Source organism: Hemitrygon akajei, chromosome 7, assembly GCF_048418815.1.
Source record: "Hemitrygon akajei chromosome 7, sHemAka1.3, whole genome shotgun sequence".
Lineage (NCBI taxonomy): Eukaryota > Metazoa > Chordata > Chondrichthyes > Myliobatiformes > Dasyatidae > Hemitrygon > Hemitrygon akajei.
In genome coordinates this window covers 23,260,473-23,287,289 of record NC_133130.1, presented here as the reverse complement: position 1 = coordinate 23,287,289, position 26,817 = coordinate 23,260,473, and the positions used below count along the sequence as shown (strand labels likewise).

The window sequence follows — 26,817 nt, the reverse complement described above, 5'->3', positions numbered from 1 at the left end:
AAGTCAGTGGTTGATGGATTAAGATTAGAGTCCATTATTTCCCATGCCTGAGCTTATGCTGTTATTCTACATGGATCCCACACTGACACAATGTATAACTCAATGAACGTATGCTGACCAATTTTATCTAAACATATTACTGAATTAATGTCTCTGTCCCAATGATCCTAAACTTTAAAAATACCATAAGGCTAAAGGTACAGTCACAATATCATACTGGTAATTCTTGTGGTACAGAGGTTTGTTTGGTGCTGCATTCTTACTTAATCTGTATTTCAATTTTCTAAGCCATTCTTTGTGCCATCTGTACATGCACAAAGAAATGCAAGTTAAAAAAATGGTTTATCCATTTACCTTTATTCGCAAATTCTACAAGTACAAATTTTATTCCTCATCTCAAATTTCTGGGTAGCAATTTGTGAATTCTGAAAGGGCTAACGCTTATAGCCAGAAAGCAATGCAGGAGATAGCTGTACTAATTTTGTTGATAATGGTTCTGTCTTCAGATACTCTTCATTGTTCTTGAAATTTGCCATCTTTACCCTGTTTGCTCATCTCCAACCTCTCTTAAATACGATATACATAGCCCCCTAAATTTAAGTTAATTCTAGCTGGAACTCCTTGCTCAAATCCTGCCAATCAGGCTTCAGGTGCAGATACAGAATTGAAGTGGTTCTGATCAAAGTCAGCAGTAACATTCTATTACGACAAGTCATGATTTTGAGAATTTGCCCTAATGTGTATGGAAGTTCATGGGGTTGGTAAATTCAAATGGAATGTTTACTGAACAATAATGCAAATTACTGAAGCCCAGGACTCTGGCCTTTTGTCCTATTTGTTCTGCAGTTTGGTAATTATACTCTTCTAGATTAAGATCGAAGGCCATGAATCACAATTAGGCCTAAATGCTCTTTCATAATTATGTAGAGAATATACTGCCCAAGGATTGTTGAATTTTTTGCCTATAGGTGGCACCATTTCATAGAAATGTGACAACCAGCCTGCAATGTTGATAAAGCAATTCATAGAGCCTATTTGTTTCAATGCCCATAAAGAAATTTATAAGATCAATACATGAAAATGCTGATTAATTATCCTAAACAATTCCTTCTTAGTATATAAATGCTTGAGCTTAGTTCCTTATACATTACCAATAAATTGCTGGTTGCTATTAAAGATTAGCTTTATTTGTCACATGAACATTATCACTAGAACTTGAATTCATCAAAGGAAAGGACCAGCAATTACTAAAGCAAAACAGCATGAGAATGCCCATGTGTAAAAGACTGCCTTGCATCAATATTGATGTCACTTAACTTAGAAAAAATGAAACTTTTCTCTTTTTCTACTAAATTTATGGTGCAAATCAGACAGTTTCATTAGTTTAATTTAAAAAGTACACATCCACCCAGTACACGATCACAAATGATGCGCACTGCAACCACATGAAGAAGTGACTGGAAGGGAATATAAGGCACCTGTTTCTCACCACCTGAGCTTCCAAATGTCTGGCGAAAGCCATTCTGAATGACATTTGAGAGTCCCTCCATGCTGAAACGCTGAAGCAGGAGAAAGCAGAAAAAGGACAGAGAGAGAAAAAGCATATGAAAATTACAGGCTCACAACTGACAGCACACAGTGGGGATGAGAGCAAGAAAATGCTAGACAAAGTCCAACCATAAAACATAGCTGTTACACACATTTAAAATGTCACTGTCAGTCTTTCAAAAATAGTAATTAGTACGAGGTGTCAGTTTCACTAAATTTCATGCATTTGCACTTGCAGTTCTTTAACAGAGGAGCTTTTCTAATTGTGTAGAGATAAAATCTAAGATAGTGCCATAACACTTGATGATACAATAAAAATGAATGGATCACAGCTTATTAATACATGTATTGCATCCTACTAGACTGTCCCTTTTGTTCAATCAACTTTTCTCCTTTTCTCTGAACCTAAAAATATTGTTTCGGCTGAACACCTCGATTTTAATGAAAAGTTAACAAATGAAAACATTACCTTTGTTTCTCTCTTAAATGAGTACTTCCATCATCTTTGTTTTCTTTCATAACTTTGGAATTATCCATCTAACTAAATGAAGTTAATACATAAAACAACTAATATGGACAGGACATATTGATTGTATTGGGCTAACTATTTTAAACATTCAAGTAATCAGTAATTTTATCAAAATTCATGTCTAACAAATTCCAAATTATCTTAAGTATTATTTTTTCCAAATTCTACCTTGGATATTTTAGAGCTGCAAACAAGAATTTGAAAGATTAAGCAGAAGAGCTTGACAAAAAAAGACTGGTAGAAATGAAATAGACTGAAACTTGCTTCCAGTTAACACAGAAAATAATTTAATGATTTTAAGATCAAACAGACATTGCAAGGAATATTTCATGGAATTTACTGGCCTCTTAACTACCATTTCTTCAGAAATGTTTCAACATATAACAAACCATCACAGTATCTTACACTAGTGTTTTGATGTTGAATTGTGCCCTTCAAATATAATGCCATCAAAGTGAGTTTGTACAGCTGAAATTGCTTGCCGAGGCTCTGGGAAAACTAATCACAGTCAGAAAGATCCAATAAAAAAGTGCTGGTCTGTGAGTTTAACTCTAAATAACTGACATCAGATGCACTATATTTGTCATTTTTGAGGATGTATTATGGCTTGACAATGCTTTAAGATGGATAAAAGCAAAGTTGCATTTATCGCCATGAGGAAACTCTGGCAGTCCTTTGTCTCAAATAACTGGCAAGGTTAGTTTTAGAGCATGCAACCAGGCACTTCAGCCCTACTCATCCATGCCAACCAAGGTGCCTTCCCGAGCCAGTCCCAAATGCCAGCACTGTCTCTTCTCAATTTTCCTCTAAATTTTGTCAATCCAGTCTCTCCTCATTATTCAAGCCTTCCAATCCCAAGAAAATCCTTATGAATCTTTCCTGCATCCTTTCTAGCTTAATCTTATCCTTCCTATAGTATGGCGACTAGAACTGCACATTATAATACAGCTGCAGTCTCACTAACGTATTAAACAGTTATGACTTCCTATTTGTGGTATTCAGTGCCCCAACTAATGGTTTGCCTTCCTTACCACCTTGTGTAAATGTGTCACAACTTTCAGAGAACTATGTGTTTGTACCCCTAGTTCTCTGCGTTCTGCAACACCCCCCAGGGCCCTGTCATTCACTGTGTGTGCTCTGCCCTGGTTTAACTTCCCAAAATGAATTACTTTGCACTTAAATCTGAGCTCAATTCCATTCACCATTTCTTGGCCTATTTTCTCAGTTGATCTAGATTCTGTTGCAAACTTTTGATCCCACCCACATTCTCATCCATATTATTAATATAAATGACAAACTAAAATAAATAAATAAGATAAAACTAAAATAAAATAAATGATTAATATAATGCCAACACAGATGCCTTGTGCAGGAAGGCACAGAGTCGACTGTACTTCCTAAGAAGGTTGGCGTCATTCAATGTCTGTAGTGAGATGCTGAAGATGTTCTATAGGTCAGTTGTGGAGAGCGCCCTCTTCTTTGTAGTGGCGTGTTGGGGAGGAAGCATTAAGAAGAGGGACGCCTCACGTCTTAATAAGCTGGTAAGGAAGGCGGGCTCTGTCGTGGGCAAAGTACTGGTGAGTTTAACATCGGTAGCTGAGCGAAGGGCGCTGAGTAGGCTACGGTCAATTATGGATAACTCTGAACATCCTCTACATAGCACCATCCAGAGACAGAGAAGCAGTTTCAGCGACAGGTTACTATCGATGCAATGCTCCTCAGACAGGATGAAGAGGTCAATACTCCCCAATGCCATTAGGCTTTACAATTCTACCGCCAGGACTTAAGAACTTTTTAAAAGCTATTATTAATGCTTTTTGAGATAGTGATTTAGATGCATATCATATTTTTTACTGAGTTAAGTATTGTATGTAATTAGTTTTGCTACAACAAGTGGATGGGACATTGGAAAAAAAGTTGAATTTCCCCATGGGGATGAATAAAGTATCTATCTATCTATCTATCTAACTACAGGGACCAACAGTATCAAACAATGATTAGATAGCAAACTCTAATTCACAAAAAAGGAAAAATAGTGATGCATGTTAGGGTCATGTAGGATAAAAAAATAAAAGGAGATAACAACAATTTTGATCTCACCTCAGCAGTAGTTTTATTATTTCTGTACACATCAAAATATTTTGTGTATTTAAAGTTAAACTCACACATATAAACGAAGGATTTGTAAATCACTTATAATGACAGGATCGTACACCTTGTTCTTAGTGCTGGAAAACACTGGAGAGGAAGTCATGTATCAAAGCTATTGCTAGATACACACAAAATGCTGGAGGAACTCAGCAGGCAGGCATCTAAACAGGGGAATAAACAGTTGAGGTTTCAGGCCGAGACTCTTCCTTCCTCAGGACTGAAAAGAAGCCGCCAGGAGAGGGGGAAGGTAAGTGGGTGAGGAGGCAGGAGAAAAGAGAAGCTGCAAGGTGATAGGTAGAAACAGTACAGGGCTGGAGAAGGAATCTGATAGGAGACAGTGGACCATGGAAAATAGGGAAGGAGGAGGGCACCAGAGGGACATGAAAGACAAGAGAAGGGGCAGAATAGGGAATGAAAGTGAGGCTGGGGAGCATCATCTCTAGCACCCGGACAATCAGTACCGGTGCCCCCCCCAGGGTTGTGTGCTCTCCCCACTGCTCTTCTCCCTTTACACTAATGACTGCACCTCACAGGATCCATCTGTTAAACTCCTGAAGTTTGCAGACAACACAATTGTCATTGGCCTTATCTGAGACGGTGATGAGTCTGCATACAGACGGGAGGATGAACGGCTGGCCCTCTGGTGTGGTCAGAACAATCTGGAGCTATATACGCTCAAGACTGTGGAGATGACAGTGGACTTCAGGAGGAGCTCCCCAATACTCCCCCCCAGTCACTATTCTCAACAGTATTGTGTCTGCTGTGGAGACCTTCAGATTTCTGGGTGTCACAATCTTCCAGGACCTGAAGTGGACACCCAACTTGGACACTCTTATCAAAAAGGCTCAGCAGAGATTGTATTTCCTACGTCAACTCAGGAAGTACAACCTGCCTCAGGAGCTACTGATTCAATTCTATTCAGGACTAATCCAGTCTGTTCTCTGTTCGTCCATCACTGTCTGGTTTGGACCAGCTACCAAACAAGACAAGGATAGACTCCAAAGAACCATCAGGGCTGCGGAAAGGATTATTGGTGCGAAGCTGCCCTCAATCCAGGACTTATATGCATCTAGAGTCAGGAAGCGAGCAAGCAGCATTATTGTAGACCCATCACACCCTGGACATCACCTGTTCCAACTCCTTCCTTCTGGTAGGCGCTTTAGATCACTGTATGCCAGGACAAATAGGTACAAGAACAGTTTCTTTCCGTATGCTATCAGTCTTATGAACACTTGAATTTTAGTTTATTATAAATCAAGTCCACCTATACATTCAATGAGGTGGACCTCATTGTATAGAGTTTATGATTATTTGCACTATTGTTTTGTTTGCTTTTAATTCTGTACAGAGAGAGCTCAGGGAAACCAGCATCAGATTCCCTGTATGTGTCCTCATACTTGGTTATAATAAAGGATTCTGATTCTGAAACGAAAAAGAGGAGAGGGAGGGGAGAAATTAATGGAAATTAGAGAGAAATCGATGTTCATGCCTTTAGGTTGGAGGCTACCCAGATGGAATGTGAGATTTTGCTCCTCCAACACAGTATTGGGTCCCACACTGCCAGATTCGGGAGCACTTATTGCCTTGCAGCCATCAGCCTCCTGGATTGGCTCCATTCGCCTCAGCCACTGAACTGACTTTGCAGTCCATTGACTCACTTATGGGGACTCTGTAGCTTATACTCTATGTGTTATTTGTTTACATTTTTTTTAAACTATTTGAATGATTTGTCCTCTTTTGTATATTGGATGTCTGGTAGTCTTTGGTGTGTGTGTGGTTTTTTTGTGGATTCTATTGTGTTTCTTTGTTTTGTGGATGCCTATAAGAAGATGAATCTAAGAGTTGTATTGAAGTTTGAACCTGAGAGTGGCCTCATCGTGGCAATACAGAAGGCCATGACCAATATGTCAATTACAATTGGTGACAGGAATTAAAATGGTTGGCCACAAAGAAATTCTGCTTGTTGCAATGGGAGCAAAGGTGCTGGACAGAACCATCCCCCAATCTACTTCAAGTCTCAGTGATGTAGAGGAGGCCACACTGGGAGCACCAGCTACAGTAGTTGACCACAGCAGACTCGCTGGGGTCATGCTGCCTTACTTGGAAAGACTGTTTGGGGCCCTGAATGGTGGTCAGCAAAGTTGTTATTGTCTTCTTTAAACATTTTTTTTATGATTGAAAGCCTGCTGGATATTAAGAACTTAAAGTACTGCAGGACCACATCATCAATGAGTTGCTCACTGTCAGGAAAAATGAAGGAGCTGGAGTTGGTGCAGATCATGATGCTGCCTGCTACAGAGAAGCATTGGTGCCTCAAGGAGATGCGTAGTCAAACAGTGAGTAATTATGTCTTAGTCACTTTCCTTGTGATTGCAAGACTTTGTTGGAGATCAGTGGTATAGAATGCTGCACCTCCAATTCATTGGTTTATTGACGAATGGCAAGGGAGCTGCACGGTCTCGGTTATAGTAAGGACTAAGCCTCACTCTGCGGTGTCGCCTGTTTGCAGCCATTCAGGGTAAGTGTTGGAGTCAGACACTCCATCGGAGTCTGATATCCATGATGGAGTCAGTGTTGCCCCCGGCATTCATTCAGCCCTCAGTATTTGACTGCAGACTGCTGAAACATTCATGAACTCAGGGACTTGGACTATTTTTTTGTGCGTCTGCATTTTACCACCATCTTATATGTGCTTGCTATCTTATATGTGCTAAATGTGCTTTTTGCTGCATATGATTGTTGGTACTGTGTCTTGCACCTTAGCCCTGGAATAGTGCTGTTTCATTTGGCTGTAATCATGGGTGTTCATGTATGATTGATTGACAACTGAACAACAATTTAACTTGAGCTAGATGTGAGATATCACAAAGCAAAAAAAAATTTTTTCTTGAAGTTGAAATTTCAATTAAATTTATTGCCAGGAAGTGCAATCATTTAGACCTGCTGGCCTTGGTCAAATTAATTTTGTCAGTTCTCATGGGCTGAATGGCCTACTTCTGCTCTATTTATGTCAAACCAGACAGGAGCATCTACATGGGGGCAATATCTATCAAGGAATGTAGATAATAGAATTCTAACTGTAAAATATAAACTTAAAAGATCTCTCTGGTAAGTAGTGTAGCTGCAAGGCATAATTACAAATCAATTTAGAAACATTTTCACATAAAAGGTAGGAAAGAACTACAAGCTAATCTGTCTAACCCTTACTTTGATGTAGGGATGTAGTGATGTTCTCATGTACAGGTCTACTGTTATGAAATTCTCTCTCCTCCTTCAAAACAAACCTTGCAGTTTCTCCAGCATGTTCCTTTGACATGTTAATCTACTGAATTTGCTCAATAGGAGAAAATTGTATATGGGCACTGGTTTCCTTTCTTAGTCTTCAATTAAGTTGTAACAAAAGGCCTGTATAAATTCTGTAATGTTAATCTATATAATAACAGAGGAAAGTCCACCACAAGAAAATGAGATTTTATAATCAGACTTTAAATGATTCAGGATGAATAACCCTATTCATAGTCAACTTCATTATCATGCAGTGTTAACAGGGAAAATTCCACACAATTTGGCATGACACCCACTAGAAACAGTCGGTATTCCCTGAATGATCAAAAAAAAATCATTTGATTCAAGTTCTGGTCCTGGAAATAACTTTAATCTCTTTAAATGTCAGCCTAGCATTCTCAAAACATTAAAGGTAATTCATCTGATGTCGCAAATCATATTATGTGGGAACTGGACATTCTAAAAAATATTTGTGTTGCAGCACTAAATAGAAGCTGAAATAATGAGAGTACTGGATAAAAGCAACATCAAAAAATGCTCAGTTATATTTCTATCCCCTGTTCTCATTATTAATCTGTTGGAGGCAATGTCTGAAAGTGCATCTCTGACAGCCTCCAGTCAACTAATAGGACAGCTCAAAGTCCCCTGTGACTAGATCAGTTTTACAGCCATGAAATTTTAAATTACTGCATTTCCCCCTGCCCCTCCCCCATTCTCATCTCAAGCGACAGTCCAGATCTTTCGCCGCAGAATACTCTTCTATTACATGCTACAGTAAAGCAATGCTTCCTCATAATGCTGACTGATGAAACAGCATCCCTTTATAATTTTGTCCCTCAATAACATTTTTCCACAAATTGAATACGGATGCTTCAATACTCTGAAAAATAGTGTGTTGGCTTAATATTTTGCATAAGATAATCACAAATTCATCACAGATTATGCCAGAAGATTTGCTCCTCTGCTGGTCCAGCCATGACTCACCGTTCCTGGCATGTGACCTTTCTCTTGCTTTCCATTTTGTGGGCTTCCGTTCTTCTGTTTCTTCTTTTTCTTCATGGTTTCCCTGTGCTCTTTCTGTTTGTTTTGAACCTCAATGAGTATGGAAATGAAGCTGTTTTTCACCTCTTTTTCAAACTCCAGCTCATCACGTAAAGCTAGCTGCTGAATCAGCTCCTCTGAATAGTCTTTGATTGCACTCTCAATCTCCTCCAAAAGCTCATTTAATTCAGCCATAGGCAATCGCTTCACACCTGAAATAAAATGTTGAATACAACAGCTGAGAGGCTAAACTGAATGCACGATAAACAAGAATTTGGTGGCAGTTCATGGAATCAAATATTTAATAATTTGTGCATCACCAAATGACAAAAAATAAGCATCTGGATAATCACATCTTTTTTTGAGCAATGCATATTTGCAGACACAAATAAAAACAAGGAAAAGGTTACAAACTTTAATCTAAATATCAATTCCATTACCTCACAACATACTGATACATTGGACAATTTTTTTCAGAAGCGTTGCTTCCTCATTTTCTTTTGTTTATGATAGACTGCTTGAAGATGAACACAAATATAATTTGACTACTTGTATCACATAAATTTGGAGAAACAACAAATTAACTTTTATTGAATCTAATGTGTTTAATTGCATAGTGATGCTGATGCTTTGCAATAGTTCAACTAAGTCAAAAATATTCTGTTAATGATTTTCATTTGCACTCAGTTTCTGATGCTTCTCGCTTAAGTGTCCAACAATAATTCACCAGCATTGATGGATTCCAGTTGCCCTGGTATCTCTTCTCCATGACCACAATGTCCTGGTGAAACCTTTCACCATGCTCATCACTAACAGCACCAAGATTTGCAGGTAAGAAGTCTAAATGGGAATGCAGAAAATGAATCTTTAGTGACATGTTGCATTTCATGGTTTTATATGCTTGAAGCATGCTTTCAACCAGCTGCATGCAGTTTGGTGCCCTGTAGGTGCCGAGAAAAATTTCAACAACTTCTTTGAATGCCTTCCATGTGATTTTCTCCAGTCCCACTAGAAATTCATCAAATTGTCTGTCATTGATTACCTGTTTGATTTGTGGACCAACAAAAATGCTTTCCTTAATTTTGGCATCAGTTATTCTAGGAAGTATAGAACCATAGAACATTACAGCACAGAAAAAGGCCTTTTGGCCCTTTTTGGCTGTGCCGAACCATTTTTTTGCCTACTCCCACTGATTATGTATCTGTACTCCCAGATCCCTCTGCTCTACTGTCCTACCATTTACTTTGTATGTTCTACCTTGGTTTGACCTTCTGAAGTACAATACCTCACACTTGTCCACATTAAACTCCATCTGCCATTTTTCAGCCCATTCCTCCAACTGGTCCAAATCCCTCTGCAAGTTTTGAAAACCTTCCTCATTGTCCACTACACCTCCAATCTTTGTATCATCAGCAAATTTGCTGATCCAATTTGCCACATTATCATCCAGATCATTGATATAGATGACAAATAACAATGGACCCAGCACTGATCCCTGTGGCACACCACAAGTCACAGGCCTCCACTCAGAGTAGCAATCCTCCACTACCACTCTCTGGCTTCTTCCATTGTGCCAATGTCTAATCCAATTTACTACCTCTCCATGTATACTTAGTGACTGAATCTTCCTAACTAACCTCCCATGTGAGACCTTGTCAAAGGCCTTACTGAAGTCCATGTATACAACATCCACTGCCTTCCCTTCAACCACTTTCCTGGTAACTTCCTCGAAAAACTCTAATAGATTGGTTAAACATGACCTACCAAGCACAAAGCCATGCTGACTGTTTCTAATAAGTCCCTGTCTATCCAAATACTTGTAGATCCTATCTCTTAGTACTCCTTCCAATAATTGACCTACTACCAATGTCAAATTTACCAGCCTATAATTTCCCGGCTTACTTTTTGAGCCTTTTTTAAACAACGGAACTACATGAGCTATCCTCCAGTCCTCCAGCATCTGACCCGTGGTTATCGACATTTTAAATAATCCTGCCAGGGCCCCTGCAATTTCAACACTAGTCTCCTTCAAGGTCCAAGGAAATACCCTGTCAGGTCTTGGGGATTTATCTACTCTGATTTGCCTCAAGACAGCAAGCACCTCCTCCTCTTTAATCTGTATAAGTTCCATGACCTCCCTACTCGCTTGCCTTGTTTCCATAGACTCCATTTCAGTTTCCTTAGTAAATGCAGATGGAAAAACCCCATTTAATATCGCTCCCATTTCTTTTGGTTCCATACATAACCGACCACTTTGATCTTCAAGAGGACCAATTTTATCCCTTACTATCCTTTTGCTCTTAACATACCTGTAGAAGCTCTTAGGATTATCCTTCACCCTGACTGCTAAAGCAACCTCATGTCTTCTTTTAGCCCTCCTGATTTCCTTCTACACTCCTCAGTGTCCTACCATTTACCTGGTATACATGGTTTACTTATTTTCTTACTCTTTTTATACTCCTCAAGCATCTTATTTCCTCCCTGTTGCCTATACATGTTATACATCTCTCTCTTCTTCTTTATCAGAGTTCCAATATCCCTAGAGAACCAAGATTCCTTATTCTTATTCATTTTGCCTTTAATCCTGACAGGAACATACAAACTCTGCACTCTCAAAATTTCTCCTTTGAAGGCCTCCCACTTACCAATCACATCCTTGCAAGAGAACAACCTGTCCCAATTTACGCTTTTTAGATCCTTTCTCATTTCTTCAAATTTGGCCTTTTTCCAGTTCAGAACTTCAACCCGAGGACCAGATCTGTCTTTATCCATGATCAAGTTGAAACTAATGGTGTTACGATCACTGGAACCTAAGTGTTCCCCTACACACACTTCCATCACCTGCCCTAACTCATTTCCTAATAGGAGATCTAATATTCCATCCTCCCTAGTTGGTACATCTATATATTGATTTAGAAAACTTTCCTGAACACATTTCACAAACTCTAACCCATCTAGACCTTTAACAGTATGGGAGTCCCAACCAATGTGTGGAAAATTAAAAACCCCTACTATCACAAATTTCTGTCTCCTGCAGTTGTCTGTTACCTCTCTGCAGATTTGCTCCTCCAATTCTCGCTGACTATTGGGTGGTCTATTATACAACCCTATTAATGTGGTCATACCTCTCCTGTTTCTCAGCTCCTCCCATATGGCCTCAGTAGACAAGCCCTCTAATCTGTCCTGCCAAAGCACTGCTGTAATATTTTCCCTGACTAGCAAAGTCACCCCCCCCCCCCCACCCTTCATCCCTCTGCCTCTATCATGTCTGAAGCATTGGAACCCTGGAACATTGAGCTGCCAGTCCTGCCCCTCCTGTAGCCAAGTTTCAGTAATGGCTATGATGTCATAATTCCATGTGTCAATCCAGGCCCTCAGCTCATCTGCCTTTCTCACATTGAAATATACACACCTCAGAAGATTATTACCACCACACACAGCCTTACTATTTGTGACTTTGCATGAACTACTAACATAATTTATTTTTACCCCCGTTCCACTATCTACTCTGGCACTCTGGTTCCCATCCCACTGCAAATCTAGTTTAAACCCTCCCCAATAACACTAGCAAACCTCCCTGCAAGTATATTGGTTCCCTTGTAGTTCAGGTGTAACCCGTCTCTCTTGTACAGGTCCCACCTGCCCCAGAAGAGGTCCCAATGATTTAGAAATCTGAAACCCAGCCCCCTACACCAGTTTCTCAGCCACGTGTTCATCTGCCAGAGCATCCTACTCTTACCCTCACTGGCACGTGGTACAGGCAGCAATCCAGACATTACTACCCTCGAGGTCCTGATTTTCAACTTCCTACCAAGCTCTCTGTACTCACTCTTCAGGACCTCCTGACTCTTTCTACCTATGTCATTGGTACCGATGTGTACCATGACATCTGGCTGATCACCCTCCCACCTCAGAATGCTGTGCACACGACCAGAGACATCCCTGACCCTGGCACCCAGGAGGCAACAAACCATCCGGGAGTCTCTGTCACGACCACAGAATCTGCTATCTGTACCTGACTATGGAGTTCCCTATCACTACCGCTCTGCTCTTCTTCCTCCCTCCCTTCTGCACTGCAGAACCAGACTCAGTGCCGGAGATCCGGCTGCCACAGCTTATCCCAGGTAAGCCATCCCCCCAACAATATCCAAATCGGTATACCTGTTTTGGAGGGGAATGGCCACAGGGGAACCCTGCACTACCTGCCCTTTCCCCTTCCCTCACCTGACGGTAACCCAATTACCTGTGCCCTGTTCCTTAGGTGTCACTACCTCCCGGAAGCTACTATCTATAAACTGCTCAGTCTCCTGAATGATCTGGAGGTCATCTAGCTCCTGCTCCAGCTCGCTAACGCAGTCTGTTAGGAGCTGCAGCTGGATGCACTTCTTGCAGGTATCGTTGTCAGGGACACCGGAGGTCTCCCTGACTTCCCACATCCTGCAAGAGGAGCATTCCAACATCCTACCTGGCATATTCTCTAGTCTGAACAAAAAAAAAGAAAAATAGAAACTTACCAGAACCTACCCTCGCCTCTGCCTGTTTCTCGCCGAAGCCTGACTGAGCCAAAGCCGTCCCACTCCGACTCAGTCCACTCCAACAATGGCCGCTGTATATGGTGGTCTTTCTTTTAAACTTTGGCACACTACGTCACGCGCCTGCGCAGTCTAGCCTCTTTTCCCTGAGCTGTTAAAGAAAAACGACCTTCTCTCCGCAATGCCTTCAGTCTTCCACTCTCAGCCTCTTGCTTCGATTGAAATCTACCTCAAATCTTGCATCTACCTCAAATATCAAAATCCTTCTTAGAATTTTTTGTGCCTGGTGATAGCAAATTCCATCCTTACAGTCCTGAACCCAATAATTAATACTAAAACCTGTCCTGCCATGCAGCAGCCACGCCGCCTAAGCATGTCCAAGCATGCCTGGACAAGATAGGAAACTTTCCAGCTTACATTGTAGGCAACATTTTAATTGACTTGAATTATGAATTGAAATAATAAACATAAGTTTATTTTTTTTAAATGGTGCATGATAGGGAAATTTCATGGTGATTTTCATGATCAGTAGCCCAAAATTCATAAGATACACCTAAAGGTATTCAGGAAGCCAAATCTTTGTTGTCCAGTGTAATCTAAGAACAAATATGATTCTCAATTAACTGGCTAGCCACAAATCAAAATGTACAGCAGAATGAGAAAAGTTCACTCATTCATTTGACCAGTGATGGACATTTCATTGGATTTTGCATTCGGCAAGCACACAGGAACATTTATGTGATTTAAAAATTAAATAAAATGGCATTTGCCCTCAGAGTGCACAAATAATTCCACAACACAAATCGCACTCCTTTTGAACAAAATGCACATCCTTTATTTCCCTGTGCAGCATTTTTATTCATTTCTTTTCATCTACAAAACAGAAGATGTATGCCTTTCACATCTCTGCCTGACTACTGAAAACTGTAGTTCAAGGATGCCAACCACCACTCTATAATTTAATAAGTATAACTGAGAGTACCCTTTCTTTATCTGAGGCACAATTAAATAGTAGTGTTTTACATAGATTTTCAAAATGTCAAGCAAAATCCCTTCTCACTTCCTTTCTAAAAAGTTAACCATTGAATACAATAATTTGCATTGTATTTTAAACAATATTTGTGTTGACCCTATTTCACAATATTTACTAAGATCCGCGGGAATGAACACCTTTAATATTATCCATGTATTATTTGGCTGGATGTAGGTGATGGAACCAGGAATCAGAGATTTTTGGTAACTTTGCTGCTCCTGTAACACCGAAGGGAGCTCATGAGTAACTCATCCCAATGAATATCTGATTATAATAATATTTATCTTTTATTTAACAAGTGGTGACGAAAGATGCCTGATTTGCTTCAGACTAACAGATTGGATGGCATCTGCCTGGGAAATGATTCAAAATATTTGGTCAAACTTACCTAATAAGGAGCTATAACAGAGAGCAGCAGATACAATAATCCTGGAGTCCTGGGCCAAAATTACCCTTCTTGCCCATGACACAATGTTCTGAATAAAATTCACCAAACTTCAAAAATAATTCATCATGGAAAGGCTGAGACATGTGGTACCACCCTACAGAAATGCCTTCTAAAATCAAACTAGACTTTGTATTGCATTCTTCCAGGGCAAATCTTCTGCTGTGATTAATACACAAGAATGTGAAATTCACTTGCAAATTGTGCAAATGTGTCAGGAAACCACTACTCACATTCACTAATATGCTGTGAAAAGCAGCAGCAATACATGGTGACATTTTATACTTAGATAATAAAATTTTCTTTGAACTTTGAAACAACAACTGCTTCCCAAGTGTCAGGTATGGAAAAGAGCAGATTGGTATATACATTCTAAAGCCACCAAGCACCAAATCATAGCTTTGCATAAGCTGCAAATTATGCTCAAACTTTGCAAATTTAAGGAACAGCCATGTGATAGCTATGAACAAAAACAAAGCAGTTCTTTTACAAAGCAAACACGAGGAAATCTGCAGATGCTGGAAATTCAAGCAACACACACAAAATGCTAGTGGAACGCAGCAGGCCAGGCAGCATCTATAGGGAGAAGCACTGCTGACGTTTCGGGCCGAGACCCTTCGTCTGACGATAGATGCTGCCTGGCCTGCTGTGTTCTACCAGCATTTTGTGTGTGTTGCAGTTCTTTTACATTTGGCAGTACTAGAATACTTTTTCTTGGACAAGAGAATATTTTTTTCAGATACTTAATGAATACTTTGCTTCAGTATTCACTACGGAAAAGGATCATGGCGATTGTAGGGATGACTTGCAGCCAACTGAAAAACTTGAACATGTAGATATCAAGGAAGAGGATATGCTGGAGCTTTTGGAAAGCATCAAGTTGGTTAAGTCACTGGGACCGGATGGGATGTACCCCTGGCTGCTGTGGGAAGTGAGGGAGGAGATTGCTGAGCATCTGGCGATGATCTTTGCATCATCAATGAGGACGGGAGAGGTTCCGGAGGATTGGAGGGTCGCAAATATTGTTCCATTATTCAAGAAAGGGGGTAGAGATAGCCCAGGAAATTATAGGCCAGTGAGTCTTACTTCAGTGGTTGGTAAGTTGATGGAGAAGATCCTGGGCGGCAGGATTTATGAACATTTGCAGAGGGATAATATGATTAGGAATAGTCAGCATGGCTTTGTCATAGGCAGGGCATGCCTTACGAGCCTGACTGATTTTTTTTGAGGATGTGACTAAATACATTGAAGAAGGTAGAGCCGTAGATGTAGTGTATATGGATTTCAGCAAGGCATTTGATAAGGTACCCCATGCAAGGTTTATTGAGAAAGTAAGGAGGCATGGGATCTAAAGGGACATTGTTTTGTGGATCCAGAACTGGCTTGCCCACAGAAGGCAAAGAGTGGTTGTAGACGGGTCATATTCTGCCTGGAGATTGGTGACCAGTGGTGTGTCTCAGGGATCTGTTCTGGGACCCCTACTCTTTGTGATTTTTATAAATGACCTGGATGAGGAAGTGGAAGGATGGGTTAGTAAATTTGTTGATGGCACAAAGGTTGGGGGTGTTGTGGATAGTGTGGAGGGCTGTCAGAGGTTACAGTGAGACATTGATAGGATGCAAAACTGGACTGAGAAATGACAGATGGAAGTTCAACCCAGATAAGTGTGAGGTGGTTCATTTTGGTGGGTCAAATATGATGGCAGAATATAGTATTAATGGTAAGACTCTTGGCAGTGTGGAGGATCAGAGGGATCTTGGAGTCCGAGGCCATAGGGTTCTCAAAGCTGCTGCGCAGGTTGACTCTGATTAAGAAGGGCATACGGTGCATTGGCCTTCATCAACCGTGGGATTGAGTTTAAGAGCCGAGAGGTAATGTTGCAGCTACAAAGGACCCTGGTCAGATCCCACTTGGAGTACTGTGCTCAATTCTGGTTGCCTCACTACAGGAAGGACGTGGAATTCATATAAAGGGTGCAGAGGAGATCTACAAGGATGTTGCCTGGATTGGGGAGCATGCCTTATGAGAATAGGTTGAGTGAAGTCGGCCTTTTCTCCTTAGAGCAACGGAGGATGAAAGGTGACCTGACAGAGGTGTACAAGATGATGAGAGGTATTGATAATGTGGATAGTCAGAGGCATTTTCCCAGGGCTGAAATGGCTGGCATGCGAGGGCATAGTTTTAAGGTGCTTGAGATTAGGTACAGAGGAGATGTCAGGGGTAAGTTTTTTTTGTGTTTTTTTTTTACACAGAGTGGTGAGTCCATGGAATGAGCTGCCGGCGGCGGTGGTGGAGGTGGAAACGATAGGGTCTTTTAAGAGACTCCTGGATAGGTATATGAAGCTTAGAAAAATAGAGGGCTATGGGTAAGCGTTGGTAATCTCTAAGGTAAGGACATGTTCGACACAGCTTTGAGGGCCGAAGGGCCTGTATTATGCTGTAGGTTTCCTATGTTTCTATGACAACATAACACCCTGTATATGCACTTGAAATTAAAGCTAAAGCCAGTCTCCAACTACTAACAACATTTTATACAGGATTACAGTTGTAACTGGGTCCATTCCAATGCAACTGTATCTGGCTTCCTTCTGAGGAGAGCTATTAAACACTGTGTGGTGTGCTTAAAGAACATTTGAATGCATTTCATGCAACAATAAAATCCTATGATCTTTTGAAAGGATCTGGAGCCATGTGCTTCATGATGATAAGTATTGCATCTAGTGAAATCCCCACATAATTTAAATGTGAAGATTAATTATTATTTTTGCTTTTATTAGCTTGCCTCATAGAAGAAGCAAATGCTGGTGACAAGCCAGTTAACCATTGGTGATTTAGAAAACCATATGTCATTCTCCAGAAGATGAACAAAATATTCAAAGCTCCATAACAATGATTCTGAAATTCCTGGAATACTATTCAGGAATATTTTATGGGATTTCAGGAAGATATCTACAAACATTCAGCAAATGATCTAAAATTTGAAAGACAAAAATTTTAGAAAAATTAATTGTTTAAAAGCATTTGAATCTATTGAAACCCTCTGTTGGGATCCATGAAATTTAGAACATCTAAATATCTGGGGAAAAAAGAACTTAAAATACTTCAATTTTATATATACCTTGCTTTATCCAGGTATCATATTCCATCATATTCCATTTGCATCAAAACCTTTAACAGCTGCTTAGTTCATTTTGTGTGGAGCGGCATCTTACAGCAGAAATTCAAATTTATAAATTCAGTTCCCTCATTTTGGCACCAAGCTCATAAACTCAATCTCAAGTAGGTCAATAAATCTGTCTCTAGCAGCAAGGAGCTGTTTAAGTATTGCAAATGCGAGAAGCCAGTCAACTATCCAAACTAAACTAGCATCAAAAGGAAACGTCCAAATATCCAATGGAATTCCACTTGAAGCCATCATTCCTCCACACCTGACCTATAAGAGTGGCATTTGCAACTTTTGAACTTAAAACAAAACGATTCTGCTCAGTTTAAAAATATTGTAAATTTTTCTTCAAATTTCTAATAATGAAAATCAAACTAATGGGGAAAAGAGAACCACAGAACAAAACTTGCATAACTATAGTGGTAAGGAGGTTGCATGTATTAAATTCTGCTTAAAGTAAATAGCAATGCAAACACAGCCACTCGCCTACTGGCAATAATGGTGGCGGGCAAGCAGGGTTTAGTTTCACTGGAGTTATAGCAGAAGAATAAGAGGCATGAATGATTTCTGTAAGGATTCTACTGACCATCTTTCAGTTTTGCCGGTTACATCTAGGTCGCCCATCAATGCAAATCTCTTCAATTTGCTGCAGGTTCCTACCTATAACTCCTTGTGTTGTACATGTGTACAAGACGATTGCAAATAATAGAGACCACCTTAACTATCCATCCAAGTTAGTTTGAAAATCCTCTCACTGTACTATCTAGTTATTTCTTCAACACTAGGCAAAATATAAATCATTTGTTGGAAGGCAGTATTAGTTCTAAATTGTCCTATTAACTTGAACTGTATTCCTTTATTCAATTCCTACAACTGAATTTAAAGTAGTATTCCTTATTACATTCTCTCTTTTCCTTGGCTATTGTATATATCATGCCTGGCTTCAGAAATCTTTCTTCATTAATCAGCTCATTTATGAAAAGGAATTTGTTCCCCAAGTCTTCTCCCAATTACAGTACAGGTTTAAATTTTTCCCCTCAGTTTTGGTGGTCAGAGCTGGGCACAACAGATAGGGGGGTGATCCAACCAGAGCACAGTACATTTTGAGGTGAATGGAGTCAACAGAGTGCATCTACTCCTGGACTGGCTAGCTGTCCTATCATAAGGCAGGTGGTCATCAGGCCAGCTCTTAGCTAACCACTTCAACTGCTTTACCAATTATCTTCCAGTTATTAATCATGAGTGTGAACATTTATCATTTACAATGCTCAGATCTATTCTCAACTCTTTACATGATGAAATAGGTTATGCTGGCCCACACCAGGATTTGATTATCTTCCAAAATCATAAGAGAAACACAAATTACATTTACACAGAGATCCAATGAAATGCCTCAGCCACTTCTTTTTTAACTTTCATCAGTGTCAGTATTGCCAAGTTCCCTGTAATCATTAATGCAAGTCTCTATTCACCAGAATCTCAAAGGACCAGCTGTGCCATACAACAGATTCAAGCACAGGAGAGAAGCCAGGTATTCTGTGAAGCAATCATTAAAGCAGGTGGTGTATTTACTGTCATGTTGCACATAAAAAGGTGCAGGTTACAATAGAATTTCTAAATTAGACTAGAGACTACAGCTTCCATTTCTTTGCTTTGTGTCTCAGTAGTAAATACACGACCTGCTTTTACAGAATTGGTTTATCTTGGCATTTGTGGTAGACTAATTCAAAGACCAATGGCAGCAGCATCTTTCAGCTAGGTAATAATAAATGCATATATGACTATTGCTTTAAATCAATTACTATGTATGGTTTCTGCAATAAAAGCTAATCTGAAACTTACTTCTGATGAAAATAAGATAATTACCTTATAGCCTCTTAAAGAGTAACCTCAACATTCTTCAGAAATAATTAAAAACTCTCTTTATCTGAGACGGTTCAAATGGATATTACTAAATCCCAATGAATAAATCTTTTCTAAATCTGGTACAGCAAAAGACCAGGCACATTCTGACATCAAAGCTTAAATAAAATGTTCAGTTTATTCTGTACTGATTCTTTATTGAATTCAGCACACTAATCTTACTCGCATATGCTCCGGAAATAAAGGACAGACATGAGAAGCATGTGATGCTATCCAGGTCTTCCTTCAGGAGATTTTCAAAATCTGACAACCTGAATGAGTTACAATCAAGGACAGTTTAGCATTTAAAAAGGTTGAAAAAGGTTGGTAAATTACAATGCACATGTTTATGCGTTTTAAGTGACTAAAACTTCATAATTAATTGAGATTGCTCAATGGTGATTTTGAAAAAGTTATTTTTTAAATCACCAGTGGTTTCCGGTTAATTGGGCCATCGGCTATTCGGGGCAACCATTTATTTGGGACAACTCTTAAAAGAACTGAAACAAAAACAAGAAAACAGCCAAGACTCCCTTTGTTTATTTGGGATGCTATCCCATTTAACTGGGGCAGGAGACTGATGCCAAACACTGTCCAACTAGCTTCATTCACAGGCACTTGCATACCTGTTAGACACCACTCTGTGCTTTGAGCAATCAGTTCTTAAAATAGTGTCAGTTGCGTGTGTTTGTGTTCAGAAAGCACTGATTTTTGTCACTGACAGTTGGCGAGAAAGAAGCATTATGGCAATTTGGAACTGTTTTGCTCATCACAGTTTCAAGCAGTCAGGCTCAGACATGCTGAAACATCCAGGAGTAACAATGAAACAATTTCACCACTTCAAGTTAAGAATTATGAGGAATTTGAAGGTATTGACAATCATCTTGAATGTTACACTTAAAATGAAGATTTGGAGGATGCAATCATCTTAAGTGGTGTATTAAGGCAGTCCATTATACCATAAAATATAGGAGCAGATAAAAGCTATTTGGCCCATCAAGTCTACTCCACCATTTCATAATGATTGATCCATTTCCCTCTAAGTTCCAATATCTCCTGCCCTCTCCCCAAATATCTTCATGCCCTGACCAATCAGTAATCGATCAACCTCTGCCTTAAACATACCCAACAATGACGACCACCACAGCCACTTGTGGCAACGAATTCCATAGATTCATCACTCTATGCCTAAAGAAATTCCTCATCTTCATTCTAAATGTACGTCTCTCTATTCTGAGGCTATGTCCTCTGGTCTCAGGCTCCCCCACACTGGAACCATTCTCTCTACATCCACTCTACTGAGGTCTTTCAACATCTGATAGAAGACTTTTCAACATTCATAGGTGTTTGTAAATGAACAAAATCAGTGCAGTCAATCAAAAGAACACAGTAGATGAATTCTTCCGTCACTATTAGGAACTAATAGTTTTATAGTACAGTAGAAGCGTTGATAGTATTCTAATTTGTTCTATATTTCATTTAAATACATAAATTGTTATTCAGCTAAACTATAGTTTGTCTTTTTTTTATACCTTTTAACCATTTTCATGAAACGTCAGCTAATTGGGGTAGCCACTTAAATGGGCCGAAACATACTTAACTAGAATCTACTGAATTGGCAAACTGAGGTAAGATTTTGATTTCATTGTATAGACTCAAGGATTTCATCTTGCATTCTGAAAACCATACTGATCCAATTCCATTATTTACTATTAAAGCCAATGATTTTACAAGAATGAATAAATTACAACTAACAAATTTATTTTTGCTGTGAGAAAGCAGGAAAATATAAGAAAAAAAAACACAGCATTGTTCTTGTACATCCTTCAATGGCAAAGGAGAAGGTTACTTCCTTTGATAAAATGTTTCTAACTGGACAGGCAGTTAGGAATGCGTCTGTGGATAGTACTACAAAATAAAAGAAAAATTTCTAACACTGCTATTGCGTGTTTAATTCATCTTGAGTGCATAATTCCTGGTTATTTTATGCAGAGCATGGGTACATTAAAGAATAAAAAGTAAATGAATATAGGAATACAGCAATAAAGACAATTAAAGTTTGACTTATTATCCACAGCATGGGACTCAGCCATTAGTATCCTGGGACTGCATCACTCTGAGAACAGTTAGAAATATCAAGATCATAACCAGAATAAGCAGTCAGATTTAAACTCTACCGTGACACAAAGAAACCACTATAATATCTATTTACTTCCTGAACCTTTATCAGGTCACCCCTTCACCTAATCTGGCAGATGTAAATTGGAAGGGATAATATTTCCATATTTTTATCATTCATAATGTTTGGGTTTTTTTCAAGCTGCTATTTCACACACAACTTCCGTCTGCAACACACACCAAATGCTGGAAGAACTCAACAGGTCAGGCAGCATCTTTGGAAAAGAGTAAGTGGCTGACATTTTGGGCTGAGACCCTTCATCAGGGGTTCAGAGACTTCTTATTCCAGTCAGCCTCTCATCACCAAGAATAAAAATACCTTTTGCAACATTGCAAACACGTTGTCTTATTACAAAACTGAAAATATTACTTAGATTTTCTTTTGAGAATAACCATCCGTACAACCCAACTTTAATTATTGGAATGCATAGATTGCTTACGTTCTTCATAACTGTTGCTGGTGTTAGATCTCTTGAGTGTTTGAATTTCCTGGGAAAGTATGGAAAGTCTGTCAGACTGAGTGGGTGTATCATCTTCTTCAGGATCAGGAGATTCTTGCATCATCTCTTCTATTTCCTCAATTACCTTGTAAAGTAGAAGGAGGTATGTTTAAAGTTGCCAGTATTATTATTATTATAATATAATTTTCTACACTGTTGATAGATGCCAGTGTTGCAATTATACTGGAGCAGCTTGACTAGAGGAGCAGCTAATTCCAGAGTTGAGATCTTCAGTTATTCATTTGGGGTGTTGTCAGATCCCATAATCTTGACTGCATCCACTGCTCTCAGCAGTTTTCTGATAGCATATAGTGAATCAAATTAGTAAAAGACAGAATAATATGATGGTGAAGATATCAGGAAGAAGCTATGTCCTTCAAATCCCAGCCAGGTAACAAGCCACATTTAGTGACAGACACTGAAGACCTCACCCTGAGTACACTGTATACTTTATTACTTTCAGTCTTTCTTCCAGCCATTGTTCAATATGAAGAAGCGCTGATTCATCAGTTCAGGGAGCGCAACAAGTAATAAGGAGAAGTTACTTTAGTCAAAGGGTGGTAATCTGTGAAATATGTTGCCACAAGAGGCTGTGAAGGCCAAGTTATTGGGTGTATTTAAGGCAGAGATAGATAGGTTCTTGATTAGCCAAAAGGTATGGGGAGAAGGCAGTGGATTGGGGATGACTAGAAGAATTGGATCTGCCAATGATTGAATGGCAGAGCAGACTCGACAGGTCGAATGGCCTACTTCTGCTCCTATACCTTATGGTCTTATACTGCAATGCCCATGTTTGATTGAAAGCCATAATACTTTGTGAGATCTGAAATCAATGTTGAGGTCTCCAAGGTGATACTCCCTCAAGTTGGCATACCACTATGCCAGCACCTCTGGTGGATCTACTGAACTGTGCACTCCTGAATTATGTCAAAAGAATCTGGCACATGGTCTGTATAGGATGATTCTATATCAATCTGTTGCTTCACTTCTCTGTGAAGCAGCTCTTTCAACTGAGATGCTAGTTCCAGATATTTGACAAGAGAACTTTACAAAATTAGCTGGGCTGGAATCAGCACTTGTGCAAATTTGGTGTCAAGATCAATGCCTGTAGCTTGTCTAATTTTATTCCCTGCTTGTTTAAATGTTCAATGGATTAAAATAAAATTCATAGCTTTAGTGACTCATTGAAACTGAGTGAATTCACCTGTTCAGCTGTGAAGAGTGGTTCATCATTTATACAGGAGACAATAATGGAATGCATGTCTAGCTGATCCCGTAGTTCCTCATCATCAGAAAGATCAAGGTTAAGGTTATCGTTCATCTAGAAAAACAAAATAAAATCAATGTCATTGGCTTCCAGTATTACCCTCTTGAACAACACTAATGTGATCAACCATTAGCTTCACTGGCATGACATTCTACAAGACCACGCATGACTAATTCATTTTGAGAAATTATGCTTTTTCTAAACAGTGCTACAAGTGTTAACGCAGATACCTTTCCAGTTCCGACACAGTGGCAAAAACACAATTCTTAAATTCTTGCACTACAAGTAAAAGTGCACCTTTATTCACCTTAGGGTATGGTACAATAAATTCAGGTTATCACTTAAAATTGTATGAAAGGATACCTCAATACCTATCCACACATCTTTACTAAAATGCTGATGTTACTTGCTAATAAGATGTTCTTTACTATTAGTGCCTCTGTGCAGGTTAAGAATTTTTTTTAAAAAGTGAATGTGAAATTACAAGTATTCCTCCATATCACTTATAACAGCAATCGCAAATTCTCCATCTGTTCGCTACATTTCTGTAGCTAGTAATCATCTCAGTCATACTCTCATTTTTGTTCCCATGCCAAATACATCCTCATCCCTCACTCTTTTCAACTCAGTCCATATCCTCCAGTAATTTTCACTTCATCAACACGTAGCCTTTCATAGCATTTTTTTTTTGCAAGCTGAACCCCACCACCATTTGGTATCTCCTAGTTTTACTATTCCAGTCTCTTCCAATGGCTTCCTGCCAATCAATTCCTATAAACTTAACCTCAACCAAAATACTGTTCCCATATTGTAACTTATGTAAAACCTATTCATCTGCTATCGTGCTTGCTGAGCTATCCTGGCTTCCTGTTTTAAAATTCTAATCAATTTCAAAATCTCAATTCTGTTTTCAAATCAGCTCATGATGCTGTTCCTCACTCACTGTTACTTCCTCCAGTCCTTAAACTAATCCAAGATTTTTCCATTCCCCCACTCTGACATCTTCTAGATTCTCTTTATTATTAAGTGGCTTTTACTTCAGCATAAACCTCAGATCCTCTCCTCTCTTTCACTCCACAAACCTGAGTCTTCTATCAAAATATTCCTTAAAGCCTAGAAGTCTGATCAACTATGTAAACTCTTCAAAACACAGCTCAACTAGTCTTAAGTTTGAAATTAAAATCAGGCTTATGAATCATCTTGGGTCACTTTGTTTTGTCAAATAACTGCAAGTCATTCTAAATAGAGAAAAATTAATGAAAAGCATTATCTTACCATTTTATGCACATCAGCTTTTCCATAAGATTAACAAGGCATTTTCAAATTCTCTATATAACTTAAAATTCAGAGATATGGAACTTTCAAATATTTCCTACTTCAGAATAATGATCCTACATTTATGTTCTCCTTTGCTTACTTTATCTCAAGTAGTTACTTTATCTTTTTATCTCAATATACAGATTGTATGAGTGATGACCATCCTAATAATCCTCTAAGCAGGAATACAGGGAATAAAAATCTACAAATGGGATATCAAATTGGTATACTGTATCTCAGTCAGATGACAAGATTTTATTGAGCAGGCATGACACATTGTTTGTCTTGCATTTAAACCAATGATATGCATTAAGAATGTTAACAATGTGCCTCAAATTCACGTATTGGTAGCACAGTAGAACCTCACCAAAGAGGTGCCCTCCTTCGCAACCATCCAACACCCCACCCTGCCCTATCTGTGTTTCCTACACTAGCCTCTTTGGTTAGCACAGAACCCAGAGAACAGGAGCAGAAGATGTTCTCAATTCTAAGATCCAACATGAAGGAGAAAAATAAGGTATTGATTTTTCAGAACACCTTCAGGAAGTTTTAAAAAAGCCTGATCTCAAAAGTGGCAATATCACCATTGCAACTACTGTTTTTACCATTCAATTACGTCATGGCAGACCTACATCCAAAGTCTAACTCACTTTTCCTTATATATACTTAACGACCAATTTATTACGTCCTCCTATACCTAATAGTGGTCACTGAGTGTATGCTCGTTGTCTTCTGCTGCTGTAGCCCATTTACTTCAAGGTTTGACGTGTTGAGTGTTCAGAGATCTTCTTCTGCACACCACTGTTGTAACATGTGATTATTTGAATTACTGTCACCTTCCAGTCAGCTTGAATCAGTCTGGCCATTCTCCTCTAACCTCTCTTATTAACAAGGAATTTTCGCCTCTAGAACTGCCACTCACAGGATGTATTTTGTTATTTACACTATTCTCTGTAAACTGAAAATCCATGAAAATCCCAGGAGGTCAGCTATATCTGAATTTAAGAAATTTTGATTTTGCAAACCATCCCGTTTGGCACCAACAACCATTCATTTAGATCACATTTTTCCCCCGTTCTTATGTTTGGTCTGAACAAGAACTGAACCTCCTGACCATGTCTGCATCCTTTTATGCATTAACGTGGTGTACCAAATAAAGTGACCACAAATGTATATGTTGGCTGGTTTGCTGAATGTTTTCAACATTCTGTTTTTATTGCATTTCAGAAATATTGTCTGAGTCTGCAATTCAGTCCTAATTTTTTTTTTAACTCACCTCCAATTTAGGTAGGACTTTACTCTTACCTAAAAATTTATTCCTTACTGATACTAAGAAACGTTCTACATAGTATGACAGCATTGCTTTTGTATTCAAAATTCAATATGAATGGAAAGGATTTCCAGACATGTCTTTTAATTCAAAAATGAATTGCCAGTAGATGATCTTTCTGATAGTTATTTACTCCTATTTATTGCATCTTTGTTTTCTGTTCAACAAATCTGCTGAGCATGCTTCCAACCTCACAAGCCTGCTATTGTGTGATCCTGTTTGGATGGCTTTTGAGGATCAAAGCATATTTCATCCACTGGTTTCCCCAAATAATACTCATTACATTTCCAAAAGAAGCTTGATTTTCTTTCATAAACCCATGCCAATTGAGCCTATTTATATGACAGTGCAGCACAGTCATTACATGCTGTGTCATATAATGCAGTCAATCATTTTCTTGACCATGATTGTTCTCGGCAAATTTTTCCACATAAGTGGTTTGCCACTGCCTTCTTCTGGGAGTGCTTTTACAAGTCAGGTGACCCCAGCCATTATCAATATGCTTTAGAGATTGTCTGCCTGGCGTCAGTGGTTGCATAACCAGGACTTGTGATATGCACCAGCTGGTCATATGACCATCCATCACCTGGTCCCAT

The 26,817-nt window shown here is 39.1% G+C and overlaps 1 protein-coding gene across 5 annotated transcripts in view; it reads right to left on the bottom strand.

Moving 5' to 3' along the window:
• LOC140730291 (fasciculation and elongation protein zeta-2-like) overlaps window positions 1-26,817 on the bottom strand; it is a 123,605-nt gene that overhangs the window by 19,236 nt on the left and 77,552 nt on the right. For 4 of the 5 annotated variants that reach the window (XM_073050504.1, XM_073050503.1, XM_073050501.1 and 1 more), the window contains exons 3-6: window positions 23,512-23,628; window positions 22,248-22,392; window positions 8,498-8,766; window positions 1,479-1,559 (exon numbers count right to left, since the gene is read on the bottom strand). In XM_073050504.1, the coding sequence (XP_072906605.1) occupies window positions 1,479-1,559; window positions 8,498-8,766; window positions 22,248-22,392; window positions 23,512-23,628 (612 nt within the window). The remainder of the gene's footprint in view (window positions 1-1,478; window positions 1,560-8,497; window positions 8,767-22,247; window positions 22,393-23,511; window positions 23,629-26,817) is intronic. The other variant, XM_073050505.1, reaches the window with a different exon arrangement.